Source organism: Eufriesea mexicana, unplaced genomic scaffold, assembly GCF_001483705.2.
Source record: "Eufriesea mexicana isolate 0111107269 unplaced genomic scaffold, ASM148370v2 scaffold1364, whole genome shotgun sequence".
NCBI lineage: Eukaryota > Metazoa > Arthropoda > Insecta > Hymenoptera > Apidae > Eufriesea > Eufriesea mexicana.
This window is the reverse complement of record NW_016909470.1, coordinates 392,755-411,167: the sequence shown is the minus strand read 5'-3', so window position 1 is coordinate 411,167 and position 18,413 is coordinate 392,755. Positions and strand designations below refer to the sequence as shown.

General features: G+C 41.2%; 1 protein-coding gene across 2 annotated transcripts in view; it reads right to left on the bottom strand.

Moving 5' to 3' along the window:
* Nucleotides 1-18,413, bottom strand: part of LOC108547984 (nephrin) — a 149,639-nt gene that overhangs the window by 46,664 nt on the left and 84,562 nt on the right. For both annotated transcript variants that reach the window (XM_017900735.1, XM_017900736.1), the window contains exons 4-7: nt 17,550-17,666; nt 8,511-8,714; nt 7,316-7,467; nt 4,332-4,476 (exon numbers count right to left, since the gene is read on the bottom strand). In XM_017900735.1, coding sequence (XP_017756224.1) covers nt 4,332-4,476; nt 7,316-7,467; nt 8,511-8,714; nt 17,550-17,666 — 618 coding nt within the window. The remainder of the gene's footprint in view (nt 1-4,331; nt 4,477-7,315; nt 7,468-8,510; nt 8,715-17,549; nt 17,667-18,413) is intronic.

The window sequence follows — 18,413 nt, the reverse complement described above, 5'->3', positions numbered from 1 at the left end:
TTTTGCCTCCCTTTCGCTCGTGTCTCTCTACCCCATTTTTATCTCACCCTTTTTCCTTCCTTCTCCTTCGTCCCGATTTACCTACCCTGTCTGCCTGTCTCTCTACACGTTCGACCACCACCGTGGTTTTCCTCGGCGATTCCGGCGAGCGAGACGGAAGCACCGGGTACCAATGCGGAAGTGGAAGGTCGGCGGAGAGAGAAATAGGAAAAAATTGACTCGTTATTGCAGGCACGAATCTTGCGGCGGAATTATCGGATTTGTTCGGTGGACTCGTATTACGAGGCGTGTTCCCGGGTCTGGAGAAATCATAAGCAAGAGCCGGCTGGCGAATGTCGTGAATCGATATTGCGGCTGCTCTTTCACAGCTCCGCGTCTCTCTCGCTCCTTCCCGCACGCCTTTTTTCATCCCTTCCCGTCGTTCCACCCTTTTCTTCCCGTTTTTCCCTCTGCCCACCCCCTGTTTGTTTTTATTCGTCGGTTCTTGCTCGGGTTTCAACGTCGGAGGAACGATATCGAGCCGAGAACGGCCACCAGGGAGAGGATTTCTTGCTAATAGCGAGCGGCAGATCGAGCGTGAAGCCAATACGCGGCCTCGGCTTGACAGAATCCCGCTGGATAAATAAGTTCTCCCCTTTCGCCGTTTTAATTTCGAGTGCAGCTCGCGATTTCGACCATCCGAGCTGCGATCACTCGGTGAAACGCGAGTTCGAGGCTGATCCGAAGCGGTGAGACGGGGATCAAGAGGAACACGGGAAGCGGGCATGTCGGAGTGATTATATTCCAGTGTGGTAAATCGGTTATCGGTATTCGCGTAATTATCTTAATTTCTTTAATGATCGAATTTCTTTGGAAACTTGGTAAAAATTCTCGGATTTTCTTTCCTTCCTTTAATAAGTAATTATGAATTTGGTATTTTAGAAAGTTAGGATGTACACGGTTTTCTATAAATTCAGCGAATATAATCAGTTATTTGGTTAATTATTTTTTTAATTAGTTTAGTGAGCGAAATATTTTTTTTTGTGAGGGAATCTTTTTTTTTGTATATTTCATGAATAATTATGATATTGGCGTTGCGGAAAATTTCAGCTACTAGAGTACCGTGTCATCGTGGGACAAGGGAAGTTTTTATTAAAAGTATCGAATTTCAATTGTTTACTCCTTAATGGAAACAATTATTTATATCATGAAGGAAATTCGATCGATGGATCAAATTTTGAAGAACGGTTATGGGTTACCGCGGATTAATTAAACCTCGAGTTTGCCATCCTTTCGCGCATTTCTTTTTCTCTATTAAAATTCGATTCCGTGGATCGTTAGGGGTGAGTCCGGGTTCGAGATGGAAATTAAAAAATTTGAAATCTCGTCGAATCAGTGGAGATTAATATTTATCCGAGATAAATTTTATCGCGTGAGATTTCACCTTGTTACATCCTGTTTATTTTAGATTACTCGTGTACAGCGAAGAGAAAAGGGAAAAATGAAGAAAAAATAGAGGAAAAAATATATAGGGTAGAAATAAATGGGCCGAATCGTAGGTCGGGAATGTTCTTTTAAATATTTGGCATCGCTACGCTTCTGGTTTGAGCGTTTGTGTTTAGTTTATAGTGTGTTCTGGTTGCCTGCCAAGAAGCTTGTTCCACTGTAAGATTGCGCATCGGGGGAATAGCGTGCTGTCGTCAGGTTCTTAAGTGGCGAGAGTGTTAGTGGAGCGGAAATTTACAGAAGGATGACTATTCGATGCAGAACAAGGCTGCACGAGGGAAAGAAACGGGTAAAAACGGAAGACCCGACGAACACGAGAGTGCACTGATCGTGCCAATCTAGCTGCTTAAGATTCGGCCCACTTCTTGCCATGGCAATAAGACGGATAGCGAAACAATGGAACAAGGACATTGTCGTCAATGGATACTACGCGAAGAGAGAGGAAAAGTGGCGCAGAGAAATTTTATTTTCCACCATTTAAACCCGGTAAGATATCACTGTTGACTTTTTATTTCGAGAATATCTCTCGAAGTAAAAGCGATTGGAGAGAAATAAGAAGCGGTTAAAATGCAATATGGAAAATGGAATATGAAAAATTTGAAAATTTACAGGCTCGAAAATTCGGAAATTTAGAAATTTACAGATTTAGGAATTTAAAATTTAAATACTTAGAAAATCTGAACCTTGAAATTTAAAATATTTAAATTTGGAGATTTGGAAATTTTTAAATTCGGTGGTTTGGAAATTTATATTTCCGGAAATTCTGAAATTTGAAAATATAAAGGGTTAGAAATTCTGAAATTTGGAAATTTAGAGGATCGGGAACTTTAAATTTAAATATTCGAAAATTCTAAACTTTGAAATCCCCAAGCATTCAAATTTTAAAATTGGAGAGAAGAAATTTGGAGACTCGGTACTTTCGATATTTAGAAATTTTAAAATTCAGTTGTTCGGAAATTTACATATTCGGAAATTCTGAAATTTGAAATTTCTAAGCTTTGAAATTAAAATATTTGGAAATTTGCTAATTCTACAATTCGAAAATACTGTCACTGCTATTTCTCTCTCTCCTACTCCATTTTATCGTGTTATTTAATTTCCGTATTAACAGATTTATTTCCCCGTGTTCCTTCGTCGCGAAATACGTCTCGTTACACACTTCGCAGCATCCAGCGATTCCCTATAACAATAATAATTTCCCAAAGCCCTCAGGTTTTACCTCCCTCGTTTTCCTCCTCGCACACTGCGACGGGTTCAACTTACCGCCGGTTCCTGGACCTACGGTGAACTTTCCATTCGGGGTCTCTACGGAGCCTCGAAAGAATTAATTAAAATTTTTAATTAATCCAAATAAACCCTGAACCGGGAAAGTTGACTGAAAGAATGGACGCCGCGACGACACGCGTTTTGCATTAGAGCCCCTGTCCGGTCGTCGACGGGCAAACTTCAGGAAAGCCATTTCACAGAGCGAAACAATCGTTCGTAAACGCGTTGCTCTATCGATTACGCGAATTAAATTACGCTCCACGCGACGGCGCAATAAATCGCTCATCAACGATATTTCATTTTTATTGGACAGCCGCGTGGCCGTGTTTCCCCGTGGACGAGACGCTGCAAAAACCGGACCCGGCCATCTCCGAATTCCTGCCTGTCGGGAAACTAGACAGATTTCCAGATCTGGCCATGGAACCCTCCCGGTTCGCGTAATCTAGATATCGTCCACAAATTTCTCCACGTCCTTTCCATCTTACTTATCCATCCTTCTTATTCCTCGCTACGTTGGATAAGGTTGGGATTAGGCATCGGTCAGGACTAGGTTCCCTGTTAATCCTCGTATAATTAAAAAATTACGATTAATTCTCCTGCATCTTAATTCAATAAATAGAGTATACATCAATAGAGTATATATCAATCCCCAGCGAATAGTGGTTTAATAACTGACTCGGAATTTTCCAAAGGGTCGAAGAGAATTACTATCTTCAGGATGGTGATTGACGTATCTTAACTTCATACCCGAGGCTGAAAATTCCTGTGCTATATACAATGTTATATGGGATTAAAAACAGATCGTTATTCGTTACTCCTGGTCTCAAAAAATTGCAATATCGTAAAACTGGTCTAAACCTGGGTTTCTCAACCAAGATCGTACGGTCCCACAGGATTCCTAAGGTGAAAAGACAGGAGGTGTGTCAGGCCACGAACTCCATAAATGAGTACAGGTTTAGTCCATCGAATTAACACGTTAAGTGCCTAGCCCGATTTGCTTGTCATTCCGTGCAGGCCCAAACTAGGCCGTCAAGTGTGCCACCAGTGGTGTTCATAAAACTCGGAGATACTATGCCAATTGTTATAACAGGAATTCCTAATCGTTAGATCCAAAGATGACGAAGAATTTAACACCAAAAGTTAGCACCTTTTGATCCAAGTCTGGGCCAGTTCCGAACAGAGCCGTGTTAATTAATTAACGCGTTAATTTCATTGGACCCCTAGCATAACGACGTGTATATACTATACAATACAGATAACTATATTTCTCGTAAACACAAATTTGTAGGAAACAAAAACCGCGTTAAAGGTTGAGAAACCCTGCTCCAAGCTGCCACCACACGGAGTTCCATCTGCATCACTGCCAAACCTAATCCAAACCCTTTTGAAAGCAATATGAGACACGAAGCAATCACGACACGTGTCTCTGAAACAGCTAATGGACCTGTTTCGTTAGCCTGGTGTATCCCAGCCTGCAGCAGATCCTCGAGGCCAGCTGTGGCCGAGGAAATATCGCCAGAGGCCGGCTCTCTTCCGCTGATCTGATCGTCTCTATGAAATTTCAATGAAAACACACTCACGGTGTATGTCGAGCTTCCATCCGTCCTCCATCTCGGAATCCGGGATGTTCGGCACGCTGCCGTGGCAGGAGAGGAACTTGCCCGCGTCCTCGATACTCGGCACGAACGTGAGCACGCTGGTGGTGACGTTGTTGTCGGGGCTCATCTGCGGGATAGCTTTCATGAATTTAAAACAGTTTACCGAACTGGCGCGGACCGATCCGCGGCAGAAAAAACAAACGCTGGCCCTGGGCTGAATCAGGCCGCCGACGGAAGTCGGCTCGCCGGAAGTCGAACCTCCGGGGATCAGCCGGCGACAGGGAGCGGGCATGAGGGAACGAAGGCTGCGGACTTAGCGTGATTGCTTCCCGTGGCGAAATTGCGCGGTCGCTTGCAAAATATTGGCCACGCCACGTCGGATCTTTCACAGACCCAGAGATATTACCGCGAGATTCTTCGCCTAAAGAGGATTCTTTTTTTCCCGCGACGTAATTAAATCCCTTGACGCCACCCAGCCGCGAATCTGTTTCACCGACCTCTCATCTTCCTTCGAGTGCCACGGCGATAGAGGAAATTTACGTCGAAGAGAAATTATCGCGGACGAGTCATCGTCGGTGTTATGATCGATGGAGGAGCAGAGATTGAGAGCTTTGTTAAGGTTTCCGGGTTGCCGGAGTGCTCGGAAGCAGCCTCGATGCGTTTTCCTATGGGGTATTCCATGCGCAGAAAAATTGACATTGCTGTGCAACGTCGATTATCGCAACGCGCGAATGTACAAAGTGCGTATTGGATTAGAACAAGTAGAACTAAGTAGAAATAACGTGGATGGTGTATAAATGTTTATACTTCATTCACAGGTATCCCTTGAGATAGACAGCACTCCAGCTACACGGTTTTATACCAATTTTTATTTAAAAGAAAGCGAAATAATTAGGATTTCTCATATATTCACACTCGCTAGCAGTCTGCTAGAGATACCTGTATATGTAATTTTTATCCTGTATTTCTCTTATTAAATATATATTCATTTACTCGAAAAAGATTTGTCTCTTAATTAATTCGGATAATCGACGTTCTACTGTATCAAACTTTATAACGAATTAGTTGGGAGTATTTTGGTTGAAAGACAGATTGGAGATCGGTTTGAAGTATTTTGCAAGTAGAAAAATTAGGGGCTTTGTAAAATATTCAGAAAAATGTGGGTAAGAAGTTGGAGATAAATTGAGACAATTGCTCCCAATCTCTGACATGCATTCGATTTAATATTTATATTCGCAGATGAATAATTGGAGAATGATATAATAAATACAATGGCGCTAAATAAACGTCATTAATTTCTACACAACGGTAACCCCATAATCAAGTCATGCGACATGCTTCAATCAAAGCACCACCAGCAACCGACTCAATTAATCAAGCAAGCTCTTTAATTTCTTTGTTTAACAACGCTCGGTTATTCGGTAAACAATCACGTCCAACCTCTACTCGATCCCGATCGTCATACCCTATTTGCCTGCTGTTCAAAAGCACGATTTATCAATCGATCCTCATACGTCATTGTCCTAGCCTTTATTAGAGCTCGTGTCATTTTCGCTATGATTTAACGAATATTCAATCTGAACTCGCGATTGAACACTCGGCGTATCACGAGAAATGTTCTACACTCTAATGATCTCGATCTTACCTGTTCTTTCTTTCCAACCCGATAACAGTTTAACTAATAAACTAGAAATACAATAGTTCATTGTGCACCCATGTATAAAATTTTTTCGGGACAATTTGTCTTATTACTGTCCTAAATTCCTCGTACAAAGCTTGCATCTTCCAGAGTACACTTTTGCGTGACTGCAGTCTAGTCCGCAGAGGATTAACCCTTTAACCAGTTAGTTCCCTCATCAAAAACGCATTCTGCAGGAGCTACGGGAAACTCGCGAAGTCGAGTTAATTAAAGTTAAAACTCATCGTGACTCTAATAAACACAGACAGTCGTTAAACAACGAGCAACTCGAAAATAAACATTCTTCGACGAAGGGGCAAATAATCGAAATAAAAATTGAGTTTAATTAAAAATTAAATTAAAAATCAATACCTTAGAATATTTCTCAAACGAAGATCAACCGTCTTTCATAGCGTCATTTCTATCTTATTTTATAACAAATCCCAAGCTCGCCAAAATCTTATAAGGAACATTAAACAATACCCTGCCATCATGGCGACAATAAAAGAACGCGAATGAAGTATATTTGCCGTTTCCGAATTTAAATAATCATTTTCGAACGATTTAACGCTAGGTTTACGTATCTTATTTTATAACAAATCCCAAACTCGCCAAAATCTTATAAGGAACATTAAACAATACCCTGCCATCATGGCGACAATAAAAGAACGCGAATAAAGTATATTTGCCGTTTCCGAATTTAAATCATTTTTGAACGATTTAACGCTAGGTTTACGGACGCTATCTGTATACTTATTTCTAAGAGCACCTGTCAAATTGACGGGTAATGGAAACCACGTGCCTTTTATTTTAACGATTAGTTTAATTTAAAAGCAATTATATATTATATTAACAGTCTTAAACCTTTCGGTACTACTGCCGCCCAATGACGGCGGCCATGAAACGTTCTCTAGGTACTACCATCGCCTATTGGTGGCATCCACGAAACGTCACCGATGACTCGCGATCCGAATGAAAATTTTAGTGTCAATCACGCTCGAGATTTCTATGAATAATGCAAAACACGTTTTCGTGGCTTCCAGTGCAACCACTCTTGTGGAAAACTTCCTCGTACCACGAATGTATAACCGCGGCCAGCTCCTCCGTATCGAAAGGGTTAATATAAGTTGACTAAATCTGTTACCATCGTATAATTGGAGCAACCCATCCGTCAAATTGACGGGTTCCGTAAATCTAGCGCTAACTCGTCATTCCCGATTAAAGGGTGAAAATAAAGATCACCGACGACCACTAATAGCCGCCATATTGGCGAACGTGTGAGCCTTACCGTCTGTCTAGCGTTCTTCAGGATCATGCTTCCTTTGGACCACGTGATCGTTGGTTTTGGCCTCGCGCCGACTACTTCGCAGTCGATCTCGTAGGTAGCGCCTGCGCTGAATGGACGGTTCTCTCCTTGCATGCGGACCCACAATGGTTTCACTGAAACACGCGTACCATCCATTAGCCCCCTGCTCGAAAGAACTATCAGACAAGATACCGCCGCGCTTATGGAAAGGTCGAGTGTTTGAGTAATCGTTTCCATCGGTTGCAGACTGCTTGAAGCCGTTTAATGGAAAGCGTTCGAGCAACTTTCCAATGTCGAACACGATTTTAGCGATCCGGTCTCGTTCAATTATTCGTTAAACATTCGCTTCACGGATAGAACGGCGGGTTCGAGACTCGATTTTATCAAGTGCTGTTTAAACACGGTTTTTTTTTTTTTGTTATCTTTTTGGGGTTTTTTCTGGCGGGAGAGAAGTGGATAGTTCGATGGCGAAATAGGCTTTCGGCTCGCTGCGAGGCCAGTGTTTGCTCTGATGGAGTAATAAGCGCACTGAATGTATCCCTTTTCCGTATTTTTTTTTCATTTTTTTTCCCTATTTTCTGCACGAGGCAATCGTGACTCCGCGTGTGTACACTGCGTGTTTTCGAGTTCGTGACTTTCGTTCTGATTCGTTTTTAATAATATGAATGCCGCGTGTATTAGTGTGCCGGAGTGAAGCATTTATATTTGTTATAGAACGCGCGTGTAAATATCGAACGAACTCTGACAGCGGAAACATCCCGGCGGTTTTATCAAGCCGTAAATAGTATAACGAATTTCATTAGAACGCGTGAAAACGTTTTGAAATTTGATTGATCGATTTGCAGCGAAATTTATAATCGTTTCGGATAAGTTGAGTGCTTTTAATAAACCTAACAGAGAGTATACGAGTACTGGTAATTTGACAAACAATATGTCGGAAAAAAGTTAGGAAATAATTTAACGGTACGTACGATATTACGATAACACACGTTTACCGTAGTTATGAGCCGTGGTGGCGCTAGTGAGTTAAATGAAAAATCGTCTTAAAACCTCCGCAACACACTTTCATGTGGAATGATTAAACCTGTATTTCTTTCACAGGACTTCTCGCGAAGCACACACAGTACAGAGTGGTCAACCCGAGAAACAGTGTCTATATTTGTAACTATATACTCACGAGTCATATTAAGCGTGACAGAGCTGGATATAGGGGCGACCATGTTGTTGTTCGACGCCTGGCACGTTAAAATGGCGTTCAGGTGTTCCCTGCTCAACTTTTCCAATCGCAGCACGTTGCGGACCCTCTTGGTGCCGACGGTTTCGTAGGTGTCGTCGAGGAGAGCGTTCTCTTGCCACCACGTCACCCGCGGTTGCGGTCGACCTGTTCAAAACGAAACAGAATGAACGACGTTCGCGAACCACTCTTTCGTTTCCGGTGTCGATTTGTGCCTCGTCTCCACTCGCTACGCCCGTTCCATCCGTCGAAGAGAAAAAAGAATTCAATAAAAGCTCGATATATCCGATACTTTTTGTCTCGTCCCGTTTTCTCTTGGCTCCCCCCGGTTCTCTCTGCTTTCTCTATTTTTCGAACGCATTTTGCCACGTTCCGTACGCAGCTGCGGTTCGAAAATCGAATTAGATTCGTGATACGTGCATGTTCCAGCGATCAGAGTTATTCCGAGTATGGCTGAGTGATAAGAGTTTCGCGAGAACTGGTAGAGGAGATTCGTCGAGGGTTTTTAGAATTCAGAAGCTTTGTGGAAGAAGGGTACTTTATAGGATTGGCTCTTTTTTCGATCATCCAATTTTTAGGGTCTATTCTTTGTACCGTGTGGGATGTTTTAATTGTCCTGCAAGTTTCGCGTGCAAGAGGAGACTGATATTTTACAGACTACTTCTGTTTAGATGTTTCTCGATCTCTTTATTGAATTTCAGTGATTAATACACAAAGATCGTGTATAAACAAGGCGGACCGGAATCGTGCTTCTCAGAACAAAGGAATATTTTGCTCACTTTCCATAAATACTGAAATATCGATATGTTATGGATTTTCACGAGCCTCCCTGTTCATCGTAACACAGCGAATTCATAAGCAACGATAAACAGATATGTTACACGATATTTCTATGACTCTCTGATTTCGCTGAACGAACAAAAATCGCTTCGAAATTACCCCGAAAAATTCCCTCACTCTCTCAAAGCGTGGTTGAAACTCCGAAGTCAGCTAACAAGCACCACAAAAATAAAATCTCTTTTAACTCCCATAAAGCAACTTTCACGAATCAGGATCAATGATTCGTCTCCTGTTTTGATTTGCAACTACCACAAAAAAAAGAAGGAAAAATAAAAGAATATATGTATGTCGAATGAGTTTCCCGTATTTGCGTTGTCGTTCGTCTCTTTTTCTCCTCGTCGATAAACAAGGAGAGCGATACAAATATTTAAAGGGGCGAATGAACGGCCGCGCTGAAAATAGGAATTTCAAATTTCCGTCCGATATTTTTCCGTGTCCGACCACAGAACCGGATCTCCACTCGCTTCTATGTATTTTCCTTCTTTTTCCCTCTCTGGCCCTGCCTGTTTTGCCCGGCGCGTTTGTTTACGCATGTTGGTCCAATCAAGAGATAGCAGGGGTGAGGAACAGTCGAAAAAGGCACGTGGATACGACTACTGGAGATGATTAAACGACGTGCAAAGAATGATATCGAACGGGGTATCGAAGTCAGGGTTAACCGGGGGTGAAAATGTTTGCCGGCTATTAGCGGGTAACAGAATTCTCGAAATGGTTTAATAACGCCTCGAATTTTCACCTCGCGATGCAGTCGAGTTTTCCACGATTCGGCCGGACAAAGTGGATATTCGCGAACAAATCGCCCTGAATAATTTTTATCACTAATGATACACGTTTGCTTTAGAGGATGAATATTCCAGTTGGTTTTGAACCAGCGAGTTTTTAAATATTAATTTTAAATAGACATTTTCTTTGAAATAAAGAAGCTTTTATTGTACCTTGTATTTTATTCCACGCTGTTATGTTTGATATATCAAAGGTACTGCTTGGTATTAAATACGAGGGAGTATTTACTGTAAAAATCCGATAATACTTATTGGATAACTTAATATTTGACGACGATGTTCAGTGGAAATATTGTAACGTTAAATGTTGACAAGGTATACCGTGAAGATGAATACCTAGGTTCAAAAGAAGTATTTAAATTGGAAATTTAATTGAGACGAAATAGGGATGTCGGCAGGTTCGCATAAAAATTAAAATTAAAGATTGTAGGAACATTACTTAACTGGTTTTTCGTTAACAAAACTCAGATCTACTCGCGGATCATATTTAATTTGCAAATTAAATTAAATATTCTATATTCAATTCCTATCTACAATCTCGTTATCTAAATACATTTCTAAAATACCCTACATTAGTAGAACGATTGCTATAATATTCCCAAATAAGTCTCCACACACCTTCGAGAAACGAAAGGAAAAAATAAGAATAATTTAAAACAAATACAACAAATGTAACATATGATATGTACTGATCCTAATTCCTCTCACAGATCTATTACACAAATTCTCCATAATATTTTCTACAATCCAGAGTATTTAAACAACCATTCTACTTAATTCTATTAATTTATCAATTTTTCATTTCTAACAAACCCAATGGAGAGAACAACGAAGAATTAATCAACGAGATCCTCGAATAAATTTATTATACTGATTTAAACAGTTGTTTAGAAACCAGCCCATCATCTAAACGAGTAGAGAAATTATGGTTTTTAGCTTCCCTCGAGGTTACACTGCGATGGCGATTTTCCTGCTGTCACCTGGACTAGCGTAGGAATTTCCGCGGCCATTTCGACGGGAATGGCAACAAACGACAGGGTGGAATGGTGTATTACAGTAACGGGGCGTTAAGCGGTAATTTCACGGTGGAAAACGGCAGTGGGCGAAATATTTTGCAGCACGCGACGAGCAATAACGTTTCGTCGGTTAAAGAGACACTCGAGGATATGGGCCGCGAGCACTGAGCCCGCAATTTCTTATAAATAAATACGCCATCGCAAATAATAAACGCGAGGAAACGTCCGGAAAGCCACGAGACGCGGTTTGCGGCTCGTTTAAACGTCGCCGGCGTGCGAACCCGCCTTGACAAGTACGCGGTGTCGTGTAGCACGCCTTTGACGAAGGTATGGACTGCTCGAGAGAGTAACTGGAGGAGAGTTTATGGTGTTTGGATCTGTTTTGGTGGTGGAGAACGATTGAGGTTGTTTCGAGTGGTTGACGGAAATAATTGGGTTAATGGAAGTTCTATGGCTTTGTAATGAATGAGGTTGGAGAAGTCTGGTATTAGTAGTGGCATTAGCGAAGAGAAATAATAAAAGTGTTGGTTAGAATGGTAGTACACTTCTTAATTACAGAATGAAAATTTGAAAATTTGACAAATTTTGAGAATTACTTTAACTATTCTTTGGTAGAAACTTGGATTTGCATTGGCTCTATTAGAAATAAACACTTGTACTACCGCACGTCTGACCAAAGCGGTCTTGTACTACATGCGGACTACGTTACGCGATATATTATTTTACTCAGGGTTAGATTTATTATTTAATATTTTACGAAACGATGTTATTCAAAGGAAAAGGAACAAGAAAGAGAATATTCCAAACGTTTCACATTGCGATACAAAATTTATCGTAGAAAGAACGGTGTATGGAATATCGAATGAAAAGTATAAGTAGAAAAAGGAATGAAAATTAATTTCAATTCGTAGGAAGGAATCAATTACAGCATAATGGGTGGATCGTTTCACAATGGAATGATTTCCATGTATATAGACATAATGCTTCTACCAACCATTATTCCCTTTGAGTAGTACAGCTCCATATATAATCAGACAAGTTGGAGTAGTTAGACATAGTTAGACCCTGCTCCTATCTGTTTCGATATTTCCTCTTCTACTTCTTCGTAGAATACAAATTGTGCATGAATATCACAGATGAATCCCATTACCATTTCACTCCGATATCGTAACTCAAAGATTGTACTGCATGCGAGATCCGAACACGAAGAATTAATTAACAATTTATGTTCCACGCTATCCTATCCTGATCGATACGATGAAAATCGTGTTCTCGAATCGAGTACATTGTTTAACGTGACAAGGGAGTTTCCAATATTATTATTTGTCATAAATATCAAACAGAAAAACTTGTAATACCCCAAGTCTTTAATACAAGAATTCGCGATTAGCAAATTTCCAAGGAAGTTCTAAATTAAAAGGCGTACAGAAATTTCGACACTCGTTCGTCAGACAAACGTAACACGATACAAGAGCAAACGGATTAATATTCCAAAAAAGGACTTTAAAATTACGAGATATTCACGAGACGATAAAACAACGAATTAATATTCCACAAGTTCACTTTAAAATTATGAAACATTCGCAAAACCATAGAAAATGCAAAACTAAATTAATATTCCAAAAGACCACTTAAAAGTTACGAGATACTCGGCAGGGTGGACCAAGAACGAATTAATATCGCGAAGAGATCGTTTAAAAATTGCGAGACATTCGGCGCTGGCCGGGGCGAGAATGGAGTAATTTTAAAAATAGTGGATATATCAGAAAATCGGTTGGAAATTATCTCGAAGGCAAGTAACCGGCTCGAAATGGTCTCCTGGCTCTACTTGCCGCAGCTAAACGGCACACTTCGTCAAACGTGGCCATTAAAAAGAGGTCGCAAGACAACGGGTTAATAAATCGTTTTACTCAGAACCTTCTTCCCTCGCTACATATCTCACCCCGGGACATAAATTTTTTTCTGTTTGCCAGACGAGATACCTTACAATCTCTACTTTTCTCAACGTCCTCAGACATTCTTGTACCACTCGCGCGCCTGTTTATAGATCTTTACGCTGTAGGGGTGCGCGTGCCACCTCGGAAGGGGTGGGTACGCAAATGGAGAAGACGGCCAAGATAAACGCGCGCGCGCGCGAAGGTATATAGGGTGATTCATCTAACTCGATGACGTTAAATTATTCTTACATTATTCCTTGCGCGAAAAAATATATGGGATAAAATTTGTATAACCTCGGGGAAAATACTATCCCCGACAAAATGTTTTCGGCCAATGAATGTTTCCTCGATAATAAAAAAGTTTCAATTATTTCGTTCCATTTTAAACCCGATTTAACACGCTGTTTTATACTTGTATCGTATATGTAATTTATGTCAAAAGAATTGCAGCAATTTTTGATATGCTTGGTCAAAAAGTGAATCACAGGATGAATGGAAATATCATTGTTATGGAGATTGGGGAGACGAATTAACGCGAGTTTATAATTTATAATAAAATTTCACGTTATTAATCACCGATTCGATCGGTGGTATTAAACTCGCGTAGGAACCTGGACCACGAAAGAGACCCCGTGGGTTAAGATGAAGGATCTATTAATAAAATGAAAGTTATTTTTGTTAACAATTCCACTTTATCATTCCGGTAAGATCAGTTTCAAGCTTCCTTCCCCATTTAAAAATTCCTCACGAGACAAGTGATCGAAGCAATAACTTGGAGGGTAAAATTTTTAATTAAAAGTTCCAGAATGGTCATTAAGCTTAGGTTTACCCGCCATATCTCATATTTTCTATCGAACAAGAAGAGCTGTAAAACAACTTGCTGCTGGGTAAATTTACCGAGTAAATTTAACAAGGAAATATCTAATTCGCGATGCGTTGAGATCGCGTAAATTTTATATCGAATATAAACGGAGAATAATTCGAGAACACTCGGAAATTGGCAAGTTAGATAGACCACCCGGTATGCACGCAACGAGTATATCCGCGAAAACAGCAACGGGCAACGCGATGCACGGCCGTGTGCTTCATCTTCTTTACCGGTATCCGGCACTATTAAATTTTCATTTTAATCATACTTCCCTCTCCCCGAAGCGATCAACTTCCGGCTGCTCGGCTGATGGGAATTTTCTCGCGCGGGGATCGCGTGTCGTTCGCGTTACATAGAGATTAAGCGTCGATCGCGTTGCGTGCGATCGCAAAATGGAACGTGATCAAAAATATCGACGAGAGTAAAAATTGGGCTACGAGAGGGAATAATCGCGAAATCGAGTGCTTTCCGCTTCGGAGGGACGAGCTGACGAGTTGTTTAGATTAACTGCAGATGATTCCTAACAATGTCTTATTGACATAATTAATAATAACGTAATGTAGGATTTCTAGTTAGATTAATCCTATGCAAACCGAAACCTGCGCGTCTAATAAACAACAACTCCCTTTTAATAATAAAACTGGATGGCGTCACCCTGCATCGGGATGTATGTTTGCTTCGAGGAACCATCAAGATTATCAATTTTCGAAGCAGGACTGAGTGACGCAATGGGTTGTCATAGGGCCTATAAGAACCTGGCAGAAGGGTTCGAGGGAACACACTCTCTTTCGACAATTTACCGTTTGTATCACGCATCGCGCAAGTCTCTGCGCATTTGTATTGTAAGAGAATAAAATATAATCAAAGTTTAAAGTTAAATCTCTATAAATTCGATACTTTACCACAGTTATTTAATTAATGTATTACACTAAGTTCCTCTCAATTTTAACTCTCAAACACAAGATCCTCTATTCTCTACGTCTCGACTACACGCAATCTGCCGCGTCCAGGTCCTTGCACCCTTGCTTAAAATCAAAACTGTAAGGGGGGTTGAACTAAGCTAGGGCTAGGTCACAAGTCTAACTCTCTGTGGCCGATTCGATATTCTTCTTTTCGCTATGAGGTTGTCATAGTTTCGTCTCTCAGGAAAACTGACTCTCAAAGAACTGTTTCAGCACTGTCTAAGAACTGTCCCCGAACTGCCTCGTACGCTTCTGGACCAACACTTTTAAGGATGGGCCTCCTTTGTTCATTGATCGTGGATCAAGCGGATCGCCGTTTCGATTTGGGAAATCCGAAATATCGGATTATCCGGTTATCACTGCTTCGTGCTCCTCACTCACACGGCCTTATCGGAGCTCCCTTAATCTTATATATTCTTACAAAACTCTCTCTCTCTCTAAGTCAAAGCCGATGCCGCAGTTTATTATTCTCCAGATAGAGTCCTTCGTTGCTCTCCACCTCACAGTAATTTCCAATTTTCTAACAATTTTATTGATTATTTTATTTTATTTTATTAATCGAGATTGTTGTAGCTATAGGCAAGATTAATTATATCACTCGTCAGACATATACATATAGGGTATCCCATTTAAATGAACGGAATAAGAAATTTCTTAGGCAACGAATTTAAATTAAAATAAAACAAAAGTGTCACGTGCCTTTTCGTATCTCGAGCTACCAAGATACGAGAAGATAATAGAGAAACTGAAATAATAAAATTCACAAGCTAGTATCTGTTTTTAAGTCACTTATATACTGGAGACTTCGCTGTGTCGATTTAAATGAACCACCCTGCGCGTATATGAAAAACATTTGAGTGAACGAACGACGAGAAATTTCCCGTGCAATTAAACAATTTCGCGGAAGGGGTGGACGGAAGAAATTGGAGGATATATTAGCACGTTGCCTCAAGTATTTTCAGTGACAACGAGCAGACACGTAGACCACACGAGAAGCGCACGGAAGCGAGGGAATAAACGAAGCGCAAATTTCTTTTCAGAAAGAACGACCGCGAGGGGTGTAAATAGAGGAAAGGCCAGCCGTAAGATACGCTGGCAGTAAAAACGGGCGACCGACGTAAGGTTCCTTTTTATTCGATTAATCAATTTAAAGCGCATTTTTCTCGAGCGAGCTTCGCTTTGAGAGAGACACCTGGACGCCTCGTGATCGCACGCAGTTCCACCCTTACAGCTGAGGCAAACGAAGAACGCGTAAAGAGAGGAAACGTGGAATGCAAGGGTGTAGCTTTTCGCATGCAAATTCGACGGGACATAAAGTTGCTATCTTAAAACGCGTGGCTAATAAATTCTGCTTTAAAACAGTCGGTCGGAGAATACAGGAGAGAGAGGGAGAGAGAGACGTGAAAATGACAGAGACGAAATTCTTAAAACGCGTGGCTAATAAATTCTGCTTTAAAACAGTCGGTCGGAGAATACAGGAGAGAGAGAGAGGGAGAGAGAGACGTGAAAATGACGGAGACGAAAATTCGACCTATTTTCTGAGACGAATTTACGCTTCCTCAAATAACGTGTAAAAATTGCGACGAAAAATAATCGAAATTACAAACTTCTATAATTTACTATGCAGAAAATGTATGGCAATTACGTGTCACACCCTTTATATTCGATTTCGATGAAGGTCTCTGAAAAAAGCAATTACAAAATCAATTTTCCTTACTCTTTAATGCACGTTCTCCTGAAAAATTGACCGCAAATATTTTGACCTATTGCAAGCATGCATCGAGAGATTGCTCGGTCAATATTTTTCCAATACCGCGAGTCTTGCTTATTGAACGTCAAAAAATTTAGAGAAAGAGACGAACTGCTCGATAATAAAATTAGTTAAAAGTAGTACCAGGTTCGCAATAGTGTTAGGAGAAGCAAAGGAGGCCAACACGTCGATACAGATGCTTTGTGCTGAATCTTAGTTCGGAGAAACTAGTCTACCCGAACGTGTCGTGTGTCGAGTGTCAAAGAGGCAAATTGCACTGGAGAAGGGAAAGACGAAATAAAGGGGTAAGTCTCGGAGTGTAAAGGGGAAAGTAGCGGGTGTTGCACGAATGGAATGGTGCAAGGGGACGCGTTGTAAATGGAACCAGGTTACAGAAGGAGTCTCCTTGCGAAACACCTAATTTTCTTTAATTGGTATCTTCAGCTGGATGCAACGCGTGGATTAAATATCTCGTTTACCATAAAACAATTGTTGCCACGACCCATCGTCAAAATTACCTACTCGATAACGAAAACAGATAAAATGAAAAGATTATCCAAGAAACGGTCAATGATTCTCGTTGTCCGAGGGAATCGTTGACGGAAAACGAAGACCACGAGTTTGGACGGGGACAAAAAGCCGGTGTAGACAGGTGAATGATCACGGGAAGGGCCAAACAGCGGAACTCTGAGGGAGAAAAGCTGCGGGAGAGAGAAGCTTGCACACGGACAAGCGACACAACGGAGCTGGAACGTCGATCGAGCGGAATGGGGGAACGGGGATGGAGAGAGACACGTATAGGGGGTAAGTGAAACGCGAGTACTTACCACCAGCAGCGACGCAGGTAATATTCAGAGAGGCACCCTCGGTGTACGGGCCAAGCACGTAATAGGAAATATGAGACCTTCCGTCTTCGTCCAATATGCTAAGCTGCTCCGGCGGTACTGTAATAATTTCGCACAATGAGAGTCCGTCCACCCTTCGTTTTTCCACGACCCACGAGCCCTCACCCCTTCGCCGGCTCGCGTCGTGCTCGTTCGCCGGGGAACGACCAAGGACCACGAGGAGGAACAGGCGAATCAATTTGCAACGCGATGAATTACGGGGTTCGTCGTGCGACAGGCATCCGAGAGACACCATGGATGTTGTGTCGTGGCTGACGCTCTTATCTGACGCCCCGTAACCGCCCTGTGCCGAGCTTAAGAAGCGGCGCGATATGTAAATTGTTTTTCTAGCCGGACGAAGGGGGTTGCAGGGTGTGGAGATAAGGGTGTGCTTTCTGGCGAGACGAAATTTTATCGGCCCCGCCCGTGGTATCGGTGGAACACTTTTACTAGTGGTTGTGATAAAGAGAAATGTATATAAATAAATATTTATATATATGTAAATATGTTTGTTACATATATGTGTTTGCGTTTAACCCCCTGCACTCGACGATTTTTTGGCTAAAGATGAGCAGGAGTTCAAAGATTTTCTGCTATAAAATTAACGATATTTTTTCCAACAGTAAAAAAGAAATTGTATAATAATTAACATGTAGAACTATTTGATTTCTATACCGTGCATACCGTTACATTATCTTAAATGGGGGGGGGGGGGAGGTTTCTTAAATTTTTTCATTTGCGACCTTCTCTTCTTTGCGATTGGAACATATGTATATAAAATAAATAAATAATTGTAAAATACTGACT